The following is an 18,414-nucleotide window of genomic DNA, read 5'->3' as shown; positions in this document are numbered from 1 at the left end:
TATATATGTTGAATTAAGTTTTTCTTAATTTTGAATTTAAAGCAGTCAAATGATTTTGAAAATCTTTACTCCAATACAATATTGTTTGTCATCTTTAGTGAAACTATAATTTCAATAGAAATTCATAAAAAGATATTACTTATAATTTATGTTCTGAAAGGAGTTTACAATTATTGACCGAGTTTGTGTTACATACTACTTTTTATGTTTGTACCAATAATATTTCTTATTAATTATGTATTTAATGCTTTTTTATATTAAATGAAATTAATAAATGCAAATTAATTTGAAGGTGCCATGAGAACTTGTCACTTTGTTATTCAATATCATTTATAAAGCAGTCTGTATAAATTTTAGTGGAATATTTACTGACTCCTGCATTATTAATATAATTATATACATATATCTGCTGAAAATATTGTTTATATTATAATATTCGAATCAATATCATTTTTACATAGTATACCTTATACAATCTATTTTTTGTTCAACGAATATAATTATGCGAATAAAAGATTTTAAATTAATTTGGCAGATATATGTGTAAAAGACGTAAGGTCTTATTTAATTTGTTATGGGGAAAACATGTTGATTCAGTCTTTTTTTATTTATTTATACAAGTGCCTTTTATATATGTTCTAAATCAATGTTAAACAATAAAATTTGTACTTCTCGTATGTATCAATTACATTGAAAGTAATTTATTATATTACAATTCCAAAGTCAATCACAAATTTTTTGTTCTATGAATAGCAGATTTTGTGTGGAATTCAGAATTATTATTTATATCAAATTTTTGTTACCAAATTATTAGTTAACCAATACAGCTTTTTGAATGCATTGATTACTTGTTCGTTGAAGTAGCCCTAGCACCCCTCCTTATATAATATTTACTTTGTTACAAAAATTTCTTACAACACCTCTTGTTCATTATTCTACGGAAACAATTTTTAAAATTACATTTCTAGTATCAATAATCATGTGTTTTCCCTGTAGCGACATTGTCTGCATGTACATTCTTATTTATGGAAAATACGATTGTTGGTTTTGATCAAATTATTTCAAATACTCAAATACGACTTACCAAATTGTTAATTAAATGCAGCTTTTTAAAGTCCTTTATTCTATTTTATTAATTTTAAATTTATTTAATTATATTGCTGCATAGCTAAATGATAGATTTTTATTCTTTTATTACTAAAAACAATTTTGATCAGGACATGCAATCAAAGTTTTGAAGAGTTGACTTGAATGATTAGACAAATCATAATTTTGTGTACAAGTTTATTATTCAATTCAAGTTGTAAAAGTTATTTAACTCAATTTCTAAATGATAACAATCAGCTTTGAATCATTTTGAAGTCAAATTTTTGAACATTTTTTATTATTTCATTTTACAAGTTTTATTGAATTTTATTTATGATTTTTTTTCAATAATTTGTATATTATTCAAGTCAACTACATTTGTTTTTGCCTCAATTAATTGTAAAGGTTTCACATGTTTTATCAAGTCATATATTAATATTTTTGATTCGATTAATATCATTTCATTTCATCAATTAATTAAATAATTTTTTTTTCCAAGTCCAATTTTTGTGAAACCTTTTCGATTGAGACAGACGAGTTAATTTTGCATGCTATATCATCCCAAAGTATAATTTGTTATGGGGAAAACATGTTGATTCAGTCTTTTTTTAATTATTTACACAAGTGCCTTTTATACATGTTCTAAATCAATATTAAACAATAAAATTTGTACTTCTCGTATGTATCAATTACATTGAAAGTAATTTATTATATTACAATTCCATAAATAGTCAATCACAAATTTTTTGTTCTATGAATAGCAGATTTTGCATGGAATTCAGAATTATTATTTATATTAAATTTTTGTTACTAAATTATTAGTTAACCAATACAGTTTTTTGTATGCATCGATTACTTATTTGTTGAAGGGGTCCTAGCACCCCACCTTAGGTAACTCCTAAATTGATGGTATTTTGTTACAAATTACAAATTACAAATTTACTTTGTTGCTTTTCTATTACACCTCTTGTTTATTATTCCACGGAAACAATTTTTAAATTACATTTTCAGTATCACGAATCATGTGTTTTCCCTGTAGCGACATTGTCTGCATGTACATTCTAATTTATGGAAAATACGATTGTTGGTTTTGATCAAAATATTTCAAATATTCAATACAACTTAACAAATTGTTAATTAAATGCAGCTTTTAAAAGTCTTTTTCTGTAGGTTTTATTTTAAATTTATTCGATTATATTTCTGCATAGCTAAATGATAGATTTTTATTCTTTTATTACTGAAAACAATTTTGATCAAGACTTTCAATCGAAGTTTCGAAGAGTTGACTTGAATGATTAGACAAAACATAAATTTGTTTACGAGTTTATTATTCGATTCAATTTTTAAAGGATAACAATCAGCTTTAAACAGTTTTGAAGTTTTTAATGTTCAAGTTTTTGAACTTTTTTTATTATTTCATTTTACAAATTTTATTGAATTTCTCTTAAGGCTTTTTCCAATAATTTGTATATTATTCAAGTCAACCATATTTATTTTTGTCTCGATTAATTGTAAAGGTTTCACATGTTTTATCAAGTCATATAAACAATTTTGATTCGATTAATATTACTTCATTTTATCGATTAATTAAATAATTCTTTCAAAGAATTTTTTTTTCTAAGTTCTTTCAGATAATTTTTTTTTTCTAAGTCCAAATTTTGTGAAACCTTTTCGATTAAGACAGACGAGTCATTTATGCATGCTATATTATCCCAAAGCCAACATTCGAATGAATGAGACCCACATTGAAAATTTCATAACGAGAAAATTTTATTGGGGCAAAGTTAAAAATTTTAACTAAGTCCCAGTAATTTTTTCTCGTTGTGAAAATTTCAACGTGGACTTCATTTCATTCGAGTGTTGGCTTTGGGAATTGGTGTGAGGGAACACTAAAAAACATAAAAAAGTTTCAACATTGAACAGAAAAGAGAAATTTTCATCTGGGAATTAGGGGTTTTTTTTTAGGCTTCCCACCTCCCCCTTCTCCCTCTTCCTCCTCCTTCTTTCCCCTTTTTTCGCTTTTTTTTTTCGTATTTTTTTCTTTTTTTGGTGTTGTTTTTTCACATGTTGTGGTATTTTTTGAAGATCTTCGGGTTCGGCATGCATCGTCCGCAATGTGTCTCTCTGTGTGTAACCTCTCGCATCATGAACCTCAGGTTGACCATCACTTCGCGTGTATGTTTCAGGACCTTCGCGCGTCTGCCAACAGCCAGCCACCAGCACTGCTCCATTTTTTCTGCTTCAGAGTTGGTCGTCGTCGTCTCCAGCTGGATTCGATCCACCTCACCTTGTGCTTCCAGAGTGATGTCACCGAGTATGCGGTCACCTTAACCACTCGGCTATTTGATATATTGATGATAATAGTTATTTTTATATTCTTATCATGTATTAATATTGAATTTTAATAAAGTATATATATCATACCCATCTCTCTTATTCATCACCTGCCTCCACCCTTCTCTTTTCCCCATTCTTCCTCTACCTTCGTCATCTCTCTCTTTATATCTCTCTCTTACAGTCAAGTGCGAACCTTGAGTTTTTTTTTTCAGAAATATTCTAAGTGTCAAGGTCGAAATGCGCCACCTGAACTTAATATTTTGAACTATTATTTGATAATTATGAAAAACTAGAGATTTGATTTTTGAAGCCTCTTCGGGATTTGAACCGAGAAACATCGAGCAACCTTAGTGGTAACTTAACGATCTCGGCCAACTGGCTATACAAGAAACTTTTCTATTTATTAAAATATAAAGTGTTAATTTTAACATATAAGTTGAAACATATAAGTTTCCTAAGAATATGCTATTTTGAGTGAGCATGGCCGAGGTCTTAAAGATACGGCCAGAATAACAATTTGAGGTTTGTGTGTTTGAACCCCATTTATCTGAAAAATAAATTTAAATTCACTAATTTTTCTAACTCTGTAAATAAATAAGACATATAGATAAATAATTAAATTTATTGAGTGTCAGTGTTACAAAAATCGACAGATATATAAATATATATATATATATATATATATATATATATATATATATATATTTATATTATATTATATTTTATATTCATATTATATTATATTTATATTATATATAAACCTACTTTGGTGTAATTTAAAAATTTTACAAATTTTACTATTTTTCCCATACAAAACTGGTTTTTCAGGGGCAGCCAAAATTGGCCAAAATGACTTTCAAATGCAATTTTAAGACCCTTATTGAATGAAATTGATAATTTTAATGAATGAATTGTGTAGACTAAAGTACAATCTTTATACCAAACCAAAAAAATTACAAATTTATCATCAGATATAACATCTAGCAACACTCGATAAGAATTAGGCATAAAATATAATACAATGTAAAGAACAGTATTTCCATTGAATCCTATGATGATAATTTAAAATCAAATAATGATGATGAAATTAATGGATAAAATAAATAAAATTGGTGAATAATAGAAATAATATTACAAAAACTAATCAGCACATCTCCCTACCAATAGAAAATAAATGTTTTTTAAACCAAAATAGTACACTTTGCTTTTTACCGTATATATTCAAATCTTATTTTGGAAAATAAAATTTTTTGGAAACAAATTTTGGGGTAAAAAATTTTGGAAAAAGTTTTTTGGAAAAAAAATCGGGATAAAAATTTTTGAAAAAAAATTTTGGAAAAAAATGTTGGGGAAAAATTTTGCAAAAAAAAATTTTGGGAAAAAAATTTATCTATCACATATTCAAAGACTATACACATTTGCTTTTACCGCATATATTCATATCACACATCCAAAGACTATGCACTTTGCTTTTTACCGTATATATTATATCAGCAAGGTGTTCATTATCAGCAGCAGCAAAGTCCACAAGAAGTTCATCATTATAGAAAAGCATTATCATCAGCAGCAAAGTCTGGAAGGAGTTCATCATCTCATAAAAAAGCATCATCAGCAAGCAGATGAAAGCCTGAGCGGAATTCATCATCTTTAAGTTCTTTAAGGGGGTTGTTCTTTTTTTTGTTACAAAAAATGCAAGGGATTTGTTTTTGTTTTTCTCGAAATGTATTTATCATAAAGACATGCGGTTTTTTTAAAACAAAAATTACAAAATCATGAAATATTAAGAAATTTTCTATATTTTTTTTGTCACCGTCATTTGTTAACCAGGTGGCGCCAAAGTGGGCATTGCAAAATCGATCTCTTTTGCGGTGCCACGAAAAAAAAAACGAAACTACGTTGAAGAAGAAGTTTGAATCCAGTCCCCCTACCAAAATGAAAGAAAAAAATGGCAGCTATTTAAAAAAAAGTGTTAGAAAGGGCCTTTTTTGGGACGAGAAATTTATAAATAAAAATACAAATATAACACTCAAAATATGAAACTAAATATGAAAATGAAAGTACAAAATAAAAATAATTAAATAAAATGTTAAATATAAATATTAATAAATGACAAAAAGTATAAATACTCATAATAATGAAGCTTATGAAAACAAAGATATCAGTAAAAAATTGAATGAACTAATAATAATAATAATGTTGATAAAAAAAATAATGAATTAATAAAAATAGAAATATGAAAAAAAAGGAAATAGAAACTGCCCGAATAAAAAAGTATATTGATTAATAATTTATATAAATGAATAAACAAATATATAATTGAATCAACAATTAGGTAAAAAATATGTTAGTAAATTAAAAAAAAAAAAATAGAATAAATATAATTTATTAAGATGTCAAAAATTTAGATAATGAAATCAAAATCCACCAGCAAAATAATAAAAGGGTACACTAAATGCCTGTTATACCTTTCAAATACCATTCGATTAGCCGCTTGTGACTGCTAAGAGGTTCCATTTTACCATTTTCAGACAAGAACTAAACTAAAATAGAATTAATTTTCAGTAAATTTGTGGTAATACGAAATATTTATTGCACCACAGTTAACTACAATATTCCTAAAATACTCACTTCTTGAAGGGGGTTTCTTTTTTCCATGTGTTTCCAATGTAGTCTCAAAATAAAAAGAACTAAAACGCTTTCAACAAATTCTGAAACTATAAATTTTTGACAAAACTTTACTTTTTTTCAAAAAAAAAAAGACTGAAAAAAAATGTTTTCTTTATTTTGGAATATTTTGGAAGTTCTGATTTTTTTTTCAAAGCAATCGTACTACTTTAACTGCATAGAGACAAAATATCGAAGCGCGTAAGCGCCGCGTCGCTGTCTAACGGATAAACATTGGTACGGAATCGATAGGAATGTAAACTAAATTTATACTTAATGTTAAAATCTCTATAAAATATCTGATAATTTGACGTGCATATGTCTAATGATCATTTTTGATTGCCAAATGGCATTTTTTTTACCCTTTTCACTAGATCTCCAAAACAGCTAAACCTGCCTTCGTTAAAATTTGACCAATTCTGTATCTTATCAATACAAGTAAAATGTTTTTTGAATTATTAAAATCGGACGCTCCGTCCCCATATCTTCGAAACGGTTGCACCTGCTTATGCCAAAAACTAATCAGTACGTCTCCTTATCAACAGCAATCGAATGTTTTTTGTATAATCGAAATCGGTTGAACCGTGTTCCCGAAATCGTCGACAAAATTTTGTATCCGCACACACACACACACACACATCCATTTTCAAAATTTTCATTTTCAATTTTTTTGCGATTACTATAACTTACCCTACGGGAAGTTAAAACTTTCATGTTGATAAATATGATAAGCGATTGTAACAATTGAAACTATTGAAAGTGACAAAATGTGCAAAGCGCTTTGTGAAATAAGTAGGAAAAGTAAATTAAAGTTTTAATTATAATGTTACTTTTCAATATAGTATTACAGAATTTAATTTATCTTATTATAATATTTCAAAATTATTTATAATAAGTCTAGAATAAATTAGATTATATTAGAATATATCTAACTTAGATTTATTTTTTCTTTTTTGTTGCTCTTCAGACACTGCATTTTCATCATTTTTAAGTTTTTGTAACTCTAACCTTTTTGCTTCTAGTTTCTGATATATTTCTTTATAAGATGTTGATTTTGATTTTTGTCGTTTTAAAGATTCCTCATATTTTAAAATATCTTTCTTAGTTTTCTTAATATTTTCTCCCAGTTGAAAACTACTCACATTCAGTTCTTTGCTAGAGCTAGATATCAGAATTTGTCGGTGTTGGGGTTTATTTGTCGTTTTATTAGAGAACATTTCGTTTATCAGACCAAAAACATCATTTTTCCTTATGTGATTGAAATCATTTTTAACATTTTGATTCACTAGCTTCTTTCTAATTTTTTTTATATGTCGATTTATCTATAAACAAAAAAATCAATTCCATTTAAAGTAACTGTGAGCTAGAAAATACATATAAACAATATTCTAACTATAAGGACAAGAGAATATAGAATAGAAAGAGAATATTTAAATATAGCATTTGTGATTATAAATTTGTTTAATTGTAATTTTTACTTGGTAATTATTTGTGTATATAAATTTATAAGCATACAAAATCAACTGCAATTGTATAAATCAAATTAATTTCGTCCATTTCGTTTTTTAAATATGTACACATAAGCTTCGACATAGTATTCTGATTAGAATCGCTTAAGCGCCCGACGATATCGATCAATTTCTATAATTCAACATCTTCATGCAAAGTTTCAGCAAAATAGCCAAACAAAATTCAAAAAATAATTACAAAGAAATGGCTCGACAGACCTTTACTAAAATAAAAACTAATCAGCGCGATTCTCAACCAATATCTTTCGAATTTGTTAAAATCAATTCGTCGTACTGAAGTCCTTATCCAGTTACATCAAACTGCAAAAATTCAGCAATATATATATTTATATATACTACCAAATATTATGTGTCGTTATAAATATCAAGTGTAAAATACTTTAACAAATAAAAGTTGTATAATAAATTATATAAAAATTATAAAATAAATAGATATAAAAAATGATTAAATGGGTTGATACTTACACTAAAAAGATTTTCATCCCCTCCTGCATCTTCACGCATTTTCATACAGTGATCTAAACTCATTCTGGAGGGCAAAATTTGTACAGGTACAGGTTCCACTCGCCCTTCACTTTGTTTACCTAATCCCTTGCCCATTTTGTAACCCATGGCAAGCATTAATTTAGACCCGATGCCCTGAAATTTTAAATTAAAATAAAATTATAAACTTAGAACGCAAACTTAAATTTGAACAAGTTCTTGCACCTCTTGCACCTCTTGTTTTTTTGATTCCAATAACAATTAATAGCAAAGTAAACCATACACTACTTATGAAGAAGAAAATGTTCACGAAATTTGAATTTGAATATTTGTTGAATACTACATCAAATGAGCCTATGTATAATTTTTCGAAAAAAATCTTTTAGATTACATTATAATATAGTAATTTATAATTAGCTTATTTTGATTTTGCCATCCAAAGTATGGCGAATATCCAAAACCTTAGGAAGGGTAAAGATTGGCCTGGACCCCTTAGGAAGGGTAAAGATTTCTCACAAAAAAAAAATGCACATAATTAAAATATTTGTTCATCATTCATGTGTCACTTTTTCCAAATTTTTTACGAGCAATTCAGGTTAATATACACCATTTTGCCGTTTCTTCGGCAAACTGATTTAATAAATGACTTAAAGTCAGTTGCCGATGACTTTAACCATTTGTATTAGTTACATTGATCGTACTATTAATTTTTGCTTAAGTATGTGAGGGCTTCTTCGGTGGTCGAAGTCGCCCGTATAAAAGGGCAGATAAGGCGGTTAAAGCCCTATTTTAGGCTCATTTAAATATCTACAACAATCAATTAAAATTAATCAATTCAATATAATAATTAGGTGACATTAAAACTCACGCGCGAAGATTTACAAACTTTTCATGGTAGTAAATTCATACTAATTTTAGTAGATTTACAAACATTGGAAAATAGTTGCACTTAGTTGAATAGATTTACACTCACTGTATAGTACAGTGTAAAAAAGTGAAATTGACTTTGAGTGTGAATAATTAACAAAATAAGAATTAAGATTTAGCTATTTAAATAAAATTTTGAATTGATATCTTTCAAACAAACTTTTAATATCTGCAAGTGTATTAATGCACAAACGCACGCTAGTTTATACTATATAACTTGTCGAAGTACTATTATTTTAGACCGTTCGATTTTAAACCATAAAAAATATAACTAAAACACATATTTCAAACTCAAAATTAAATTAACATTTTTAATTAACAATTAAGAAGAAACATTCTGGTCGATAACTAATCAGAACGACTGCCGGCTGATATCTTTCAAACGGTTTTAAAATTCAGAGATAAATTTCATATAGTACAGAGAAAAAGTCAAAAAAGGTCAAATTTCGGTTTATACACATACAGAAACACACAATACGATTTCCGATTTTGGTCCCAAATCATACACAACGACTTGAAACGCCGGAAAAATATAAAATTGGCAGTCGAAACAAACTTTTATGGTCAGTAATTGTGAAATCGACTATTCTATTTATAATAAAATGTACATAGCTGGTTTTCATTTTAAGATTAAATAATCGTTTTGATTTACTTATATTACTGTTGCTAGTCTGGTCCCAATACATACATATTTATGACTTAAATTACTAAGGATTGCAATCAATTATCAGGCTGATATTTCTACAGATACAATGAATATAAAAATGAAAATTAATAAAAAGTATCAGTATTTTACAGTACCCAATAGGGGGAAATCTAGTTGACAAGTTTTATTTCTTTGAATATAAAAATATGCGACTAATTCTGCCAAAAATTTCATATAATAAGAATAGAATAAACAGTTCTTAACAAACAATATTCACGAACTAACAAAAATAAAAATAAATAAATTTGTAATCAAACTAGTCGATCGAATAAGAACGACCATTAAAACTTTGCTATTTTAAAATATAGATTTTATATTGTTTTATTTATTAATTAAATTTTTATTAATTAAAATTAAGATGATATAATTTGCAAGTTAAAATCTTATTGTTATATCAACACTTTAAAAGTGGTCTAAACTAGAGTAAAAGCCCAACTAATACATACCTTTGTATACTTCTCCCATTCAGCAAGATTTGAATCATTAAATGTAAAAGTACGGACTTGTGGCATTATAGCTTCTGCAGAACAATCGTCTTCAAAGCTATCATCACTGCTTGATGAAACATCATCTTGTAGTGTTATTTGTTCTACATTTATAAAAAAAAAAAAACATTTTACATTAGTATAAATTCTGAAAAGAATATTCAGATATTAGGAAAGATTCTGATATTACCTATCGATAGAAATCTTCAATTGAAGCTATACCTATATTTTTTTATTTACTTAGTAGATTATTTGTTTAGCATTTTTTATTTCTATTTTTATGTAATGGAAACTTTTAAACAATGGAAAGAAATAATATGGGCGTTAAATAAACTGCAGTTTATTCATGAATTCCATTGTGTTAACTAACGATATATAATTTGAATTTTTCAGAATATATTTTTTGACAAACTGACAAACTAAAACGTTGTACTTAAACAATGCAGCAAGATAAAAATATGTTTTTAAAACATAATAAAATTATTTCATTATTCCACTGGTACTGTGCATAATAATCCTATGTGCTTTGCTCATAAGACTATTATATTCTTCTCGTGCACTAAATATTCACAAAAAATTCTGTGAACATAAAAAAAAAGGTTTATTTTATAAAACCCAACTTTTTAACACCTATGCTTGTGCACCTAGAATCAGGAATTGACACTGTACTGTTATGCCCACAAATCAGTGTTACACTATTCAAGCTCTAGTTGCTATATAATGCAAATCTGAAGTAACTTAGTTTCATTCTATTCGATAGTGAAATCATTTTTATTCAAATTATGCAACTTGAATTCGAACAACAACTAATTAAAAAGGTACAAAAAATGAAAATAGTAAATTTTATAATTAAATATTAATTTATTGATGTTCTATTATTGATTCACTTACATATTAATATGAATAAAGGGCCAAAATGTATTTCAATAAATATCATCATGATTTTACAAAAGGAAGAAATCCATTTACGAGAAAAGATGCATGAAATAATTTTAATGAAATTCACTTACACTCATTTGTGTTCATAAATATGGTAATCATGTACATACAATTTAATTTGTTAATAGAAAACAAAAATGATTCATATAATTAATGATTAATATAATTTCAATAAATTATATAATTTATATTCAGTTCTGTCCAATATTGACCTGAGTTAAATGTTTCCTTTTTTTACATGAAGAAACATCAAGTTTATGGACATATGTTTAAACAAAATAATTTTACTAAATAATTTTTGACTAAGTTCACAAACATATCCAGCAGTGAGATATTTCCAGACGAGTTAAAACCTAACTTATCTTATGGTGTTAATAAACATTTTTTGAAACATATTTTAGTTAAAAATAAATTAATATACACCCATAAAATTTGGTAAAAAAAATTCTTATCACGAGATCAGATCTTTCACATAACTATTCGAAAACTAAAATTTATATTGTATTTATATAATATCCCTTCATGCATAACAATGTTATATTCTGTTCATTGAAGGAATTTATGTACAAGAAGATTGATATATATTATAGAAGATACAACATATTATAGCCCGTGAAACTAATGACTTAATAACATACAGGCTTAACTACGTCTGGAGTTATCATTATAGAAGCTGCTGCTAAAGCAAAGTCTGGAAATATATATATATATATATATATATATATATATATAAGTTCAGAAATGCTTATGAATATTCATGGAGTAATCCCAATTTGATAACACAAAGATTTCAAATATAAGCAAAAATCCCAAAATTGGCTTTTCAAAACATTTGCTGAGTAATAACATTTCTTGCAAATGTTACTACCTGTGCTATCAAACTTTCTTGAGAATACTACAATAGTGTATGTCAGTTATATACTATACACTGCTTTCCTTATAGCTTCATATGCAGTGTTCATCACGCCCCATCCAAAAAAAGCTCTTGTACAGTTTAAACTTAAACCATGATAAATATATCTGATCTTTCCTCCTCTGTCTTTATATATTTGAAATAGAACTGTTATAAAATTTTGAAATGGACCACCAAGTTGATTCTGCATAGACACTTTAACAACATTTAATGGATATGTTACCGTACTACAAAAGACACCTAAAACAGCACCACTAAAAAACTCTTGAAATGTTTTATACAACACAGTATCATATTTTGGTAATTTCTGCATTGCTTCTTCCCTTAAAATGAAAAATAAAGCATTTGATGGACCATTTCGAAATAATATAGGCACCAGGCCCCTGTAAAATTCTGGAATTCCATGATATTTCCATATATGGGCAAATGCATGAGGTGTATTTCTAAAGTATTGATGATAATCAGGTGCAGCCAATAGAGTTTGTATTCTTTCCAAAGGCATTAAAACTGCTTCTGTTGTACCTGCAACAATTGCAGCAATTGTTTTTGCAAAGTATGAGTTCAGGCCAAATTCATTGCATAATGGCTTGCGACAATAATCAAACACCCCAAACATTAAAGCCATGGATATAGTTTTTTGGCACATTGGAGGGAAAGCTCCTCTATATAAAAATATTAAGCCTTCATGATACAATTCTTTAACAGCAAATTTAATACCTACGCCATGAAGCATCTATAAAAGGAGAAACATTGAATTACAAAGTTTCTAGCCGTTTTATTCTCTTAAGTGGGTAAAAGATCAAAAAGTATGTTCAACAACTTTCCAAACCAAATATATATATATATATATATATATATATATATATATGTATTTATGTTTGCACGAAATACATATTATTGAATAAAAGTTGTTTAAGATCATATTACTCATTAATCAATTCAAAATCATTTAATATCAATAGCCGTAAGCTGTTAAGCACACTCTCCATTTGAGTATTCAAATTAATTATTGCAACTAATTCTGCCAACAATTTCAAGTGACCAGCATAAAATAAAATAGTTCTTAACAAATAATATAAGTTTATTAGTAATGACACAATAAGCATTTAATATTTCTGGACAAAAAATATAAATCATCATTGAGAATGATAAAATACTACATTAAAATTATAATGTTATAAGAAGCAAAAATTAATTAGATTACAAATTAGTTCTTAGAATACAATGATATGATACCCACTTAAGAAGATAGTGCTATTATAACACATCATTCGCAAACCTGTCTGAATATAACTTTATTAATAGGGTAGGTTATTGCAATATTCATTGTGCCAGCACCCCATCCACATACAAATTCCCTCCAATTTAATTCTTGCCTTTGTTCTTGGGAGTCTATGTAACCACTTCCAGCCATAGTATTTTTTGGTGAAACAATTTTATCTTTATCATCCTTCATTGTCATTCAACTACACTAATGATAAACAGAATTTTTAAGTACTGCAAACTAAATTAGCTCGTTCATTTAATAAGAAAAATTATATAACTACCGTAAAATCACATGACAGATAGACGGAGAAAAGGGGTTGATTTAACTTAACAACGTCCATTCTCTAAAATATTGTACTATAATCATCATTTCTATGAGTTATAAACCTCTTATAATAAACAAGTAAAGTAACATTTTTGTGAAGATAATTTGGAAATAATAAAATGTGACGAAATCATCTGTCAAATCCGTTGCCGTCAAATTATGTCATTTTGACATATTTAGTTTTTTCGCGTCGAATCTGAAGTTGCACTAAAGCGATGAACCATAGATAAAAGTTTACGTTATGGATAGGAATTATCTATGGGTCATAGACATCATAGACCATAGATAAATAAACCATAGACTGTCGGAAAAGAACACATAGATAAATGAACATAACATTTGATTCATTTGAACTTTAAGTTCAAAAGATAAAAAACAGATTACGATTAGAATTTTCGTCTGAAATTTGTCGAAATTCAGTACGCGTAATGAATATGAGATGAGTATTAGTCATAAACATGTACGTATAGTGGTATGAGCTATGAGTATGAGTAATGAAACAAAATTAGTATAAAAACTTCGCTGTTAAATTAACACGTTACTAACAATTTTAAAATGTAGCTCTACTCTGTGTGGACTGTCTCTGAGTGGACTCCCAATTTTGATTTTCATATTTTGCAGAATATTCCATAAAATGATTACTTGCAGATATAAAATTTAAATAAACCAGGATAATATTAAGAGTCAAATATAAGTATCGAATAACTATTTTCATACCATTGAAAAAAGATTCCTCAATTTGGAGATGTGTAGAAAATATATATAAATAAATTTTATTGGTGGAGGCAGGTATATAATGTGGTGCGTCATATATTGATATATGTAAATGATGTAAATGATCATTTACTCATCTACTCTTTTTAATCTCTAATTCCATGCTTCTGTGTTTTGTGCTTTGGCATTCAATTTCCGGTATTTTCTCGGCTATTAATCATCCTAGTGCTTTCAGTCCATCTCTCATTTCCCTTTGATGACGTCGTGCCCGTTTTAGAACAACCAAACTCAGTATAGTTTTTTCTCTTTCAATCTATGCAGTAACTTGTTATTTGTCACCTTGTCTCTCCATTCTTCTCCAGCACAATACATTATCGCATAACAAAACTTTCATTAGGTCCATATAATTGGTCTGTACAGATATAGTCTAAATGTATCATTTTATCTGTTTCTTTGGCAAGTCAGTAGTGCTTTCTTCTTAATGAAATCTCACTTCAAAGCTGAGCTCTTTCGTAAGGTATCGGTTTTCGGTTAAGATGCTTTCCAAGTACTGGTTTCTCGCTAACATCCTCAGTTTCTCATCTCTTTTCAACAGTCTCATCACTTTCGTTTTCTTGATCTTGATTTCCATTTGTATTGTACACCCACTTCTGCCCATCATATTAAAGAGTTTGGTTTTAAACTTTGATAATGCAGCTAATTCTAATAACCGGCACTTATCAAGCGCTAGAGCAGCATGCATTTGCACAAGTAACCGTAAATGGCATTTGCATGAAGTTGCGTTAACCTCTCAATTGAGAAAAATGAGATTTAGCAACTTTTAAATTGTTGAAAATAAATTAAAATTTGCAACTGTTTATTTCGAAAATAAAGTTTTGGCATTTAATGGAAATGTAAAAACTGTGCAAAGCGTTGGTTAAAATCAATTTTAATACGTGCTTGTTTTTTAATTGCCTTTTAGCTCAAAATGCATTAAATACATTTTTTCAGAATATCTTTTTGAAGAAAATTGGAATCAATTCATCATCGTAAGTTTTGACTAAAACGACTGGCATCCAATTCTTAGTTATTTTGTATCATTGCCATATATTTACATGTCACATTTTGGCAGAGGAGGAGAAGATAGCAAAACAAAATAATATCAATTCTCAATTAAAATAATAATCAATAATCAATTAAAGGAGGGCAAGAAACTGCAGAAAATCAGAAGTTTCTCTTATTCGAAAAGCAATTGACAGCAATGCCATCATTTCACTGATTGCTACTTTTGAATTGACATAAACCCCTTACCATTATTTAATATTTCCCATAAGTACACAATATTATCAACTACAAAATAGAAACTATTTTTTTGTCTCCATGTAGCAAATAAATTGTCAATAAATACCATAAAAAGGATGAGAGTCATATATGAAGATCAGGTCAAGATATCAGAAGTTATAAAATTCTGAAACTTAAATTTTTATGCTGTGCAATGCATCTAAAATTATATTAGGACATAAAAATATTCACTCTAAATAAAGAATGTTTTAGATTAAACACAAGGTTTGTGTCAATAGAATTATTGATGCAATCTTAGTATACAATTTGATACTTAAGAAAATGAAATATAATTTTATATTATGATATAAAAAAAAAATAATATTACCTTACCTATGGGGATAATGTCTTCGAAGTTAACTATACAATGAGTTTTGCCATCACTTGATACTGTTAACATATTATCCTCAATATCTGTAACAGTTGCCTTGCTCCATAACTGATTTGTTTGTTTTACTAACACACTATCACCATTTTCAATTCTTGAAAAATCTGGTTTATCATAATCTTGAAGATTTATAAGAGAAACAACTTTTCCATGTGAATATTGACATTCATCTGCATCATATTTACAATCACCATTTAAAAAATATGGGCAAGGAAGCATTTCTTGCAAAGTTGGATGTGTAAACATGACCTTTACCTGAAAATAAAAATATATTTATTGATCTAATAAGATGAAATGTGAAATAATTAATTAACTATTTTCAAAAACATCAAATTCATCATTATTATCATTTAATCTGGAAAAATAGAATAATTTATAATTCTACATTATAATATAATAACATCTAATGAATTTCTGCAATGTGTTTTAAATTTGTTTATTGTGTAAAAAAGATATTTTAATAAAAGATAGATTTTAATATATGAAATTATTAAGTTTTGATTTAAAATTGCATCAATATAATAATATAATGAATAATAAGATAAATATAAATGCAGACAAAATAGAGATCTCTATTTGATTCGAATCATTTTTAATGATTCAAATAATTTTAATTCAATTTATTCCAACAAATATTTGGAACTTTTGTTATTTTCTAAATAAATCAACTATTTAACAATTTTGTTGAAAATATCAGAATAGTAAAAATTATTAGAATTAAATTCAATTACTATTTAATTTCATTTACCTATATAATACATACTTGAATGTCTTCCATATTTTGCACATCAGAAGAACTGCATATTTCTGATACCATCGCCAAATGTTTTTCCTTGCGGCCAGAATTATGTGTGTGACTCACTAAACATTTCATTCCAATTATACCCGCTAGATTATCCTATAATAAAATCAATAAATAAAATATTGTTCATTCAATTTTACAAAATATAAATCTTAAAAATAATTACATTTAAATTTTCAAATCCTTGTTTTGGAGAAATAGGTATGTTTTGTTCTTTCGGTTCATCTAAGGCAGCTATTTCACTCTAAATCAGAGGTAAACATGGTTAGAACTTGGAATTATTATGTCAAATCTGAGGTTTACCATGGTGCTTTTTCTACAAGTTCAGTTACCATAAAACTGGAATATTCCTGATCAATTTCATTTTCTTGTGAATTTAATTCAATATTTTGTTCTAATAATTCTTTCAGATAATCTTTTGATACATGTATCAACTGCTCTAGATCAGCTTTTAAATCGATTAGATCAGATCTACCTGATCCATTTTCTGTTTCAAGTGATTTCATTACACCAGCCAGCTGAAATATTAGAAATTAAAGCTGTTTTAAACAATAATTTAAAATGGCAAAGCATGTATGAATATATATATATATATATATATATATATATATATATTAATATTTATTAGTGAAATTTCAAAACAAAGGTGTAATATCATTAGTAGAATATGAAGATACTGACAGTATTTTCTTCGATTAGTAGAATTGCTAATTAGAGAGAATACTTTAATGCTTCAATATTAATAAAGTTTGTTCGTTAAACTAAAGGCTTGGCAAGTTAAAAAGCAAAGTGGCAAAACTGTTACCAATGTTGACACATAAATTTGAATGTTTTCATTCAAATTTAGTTCACAACATGACGAAAGCAAATAAGTTTTAATATAAGGACTAGTTTTAAAAAAATGAGCTAGACAAATATTAAACCTGTATTTCATATTGCTCTATTGAAAGTTTCAAGGATTCTGCATTCATTATTCCCTAGTTGTTAGACTTCGCACTAATGCAAATTTTCTAGAAAAAAATCAATGATAAATATCTCTAAGAAGTAATAATTTTTTAAATAAATAGTACATAATTATTTCACGCGGCTTATTAAAAATAAAAGGACCAAATATGTAAAATCACGAATAACTGATAACTAAATAATAGTTTTTTTTTGACAGATGTGATCGAAAATTATAAGCGACTTTTTATTTCGTAGTGCCATCTATGAAAAGATTTTATATATATATATTATTAAAAAGTATTCCACTGTTCACATGTATAAGTAAAATCAAAATGTTAAGTTTATTTATTTATGAGTGAAATTTTTAAATTAAGGAGCCAATCTTAGATAATATTAGAATATGATTAGAATATGATGTATTCATTTCTCTCTCCCGATTTTTACGTTCAGAAGGGATACTTAAAGGGTCCTTCGCTCAGACGTGAGGGCGCTGCTTTTGGCATTCAAGTTATTGGCGCAAAATTTAAAATAAAAATTAATGAATTTTAGTAATCGGGTATTTGAAACTAAATTTGGTATTACAAT

At 27.2% G+C, this 18,414-nt stretch overlaps 2 protein-coding genes across 3 annotated transcripts; both read right to left on the bottom strand.

The window, feature by feature from the left end:
• Positions 1-3,268: 3,268 nt before the first annotated feature.
• LOC113385755 (zinc finger CCCH-type with G patch domain-containing protein) lies at positions 3,269-18,010 on the bottom strand. Its single transcript, XM_026623593.1, has 10 exons — positions 17,955-18,010; positions 17,808-17,894; positions 17,217-17,402; positions 17,051-17,128; positions 16,846-16,980; positions 16,028-16,337; positions 10,179-10,321; positions 8,082-8,255; positions 7,048-7,409; positions 3,269-3,425 (listed from the first exon to the last, which is right to left on the bottom strand). Exons 2-10 carry the CDS (start codon positions 17,853-17,855, stop codon positions 3,269-3,271), a joined length of 1,593 nt encoding a protein of 530 aa, XP_026479378.1. The 5' UTR covers positions 17,856-17,894; positions 17,955-18,010.
• On the bottom strand, positions 12,033-13,925 carry LOC113384583 (solute carrier family 25 member 51). Of its 2 annotated transcripts, none has more exons than XM_026622324.1 (3): positions 13,617-13,925; positions 13,349-13,535; positions 12,033-12,802 (listed from the first exon to the last, which is right to left on the bottom strand). In XM_026622324.1, exons 2-3 carry the CDS (start codon positions 13,529-13,531, stop codon positions 12,071-12,073), a joined length of 915 nt encoding a protein of 304 aa, XP_026478109.1. In that variant the 5' UTR covers positions 13,532-13,535; positions 13,617-13,925; the 3' UTR covers positions 12,033-12,070. The 2 variants fall into 2 exon arrangements, with proteins under 2 accessions (XP_026478109.1, XP_026478108.1); XM_026622323.1 differs by having other exon boundaries at positions 13,349-13,540; positions 13,617-13,924.
• Positions 18,011-18,414: the final 404 nt, after the last annotated feature.

This window comes from Ctenocephalides felis, unplaced genomic scaffold, assembly GCF_003426905.1.
Source record: "Ctenocephalides felis isolate EL2017-DRISC unplaced genomic scaffold, ASM342690v1 CF-g0.4_SCAFFOLD_03571, whole genome shotgun sequence".
Taxonomy (NCBI): Eukaryota; Metazoa; Arthropoda; class Insecta; order Siphonaptera; family Pulicidae; genus Ctenocephalides; species Ctenocephalides felis.
This window is presented reverse-complemented; position numbering and strand designations above follow the sequence as displayed.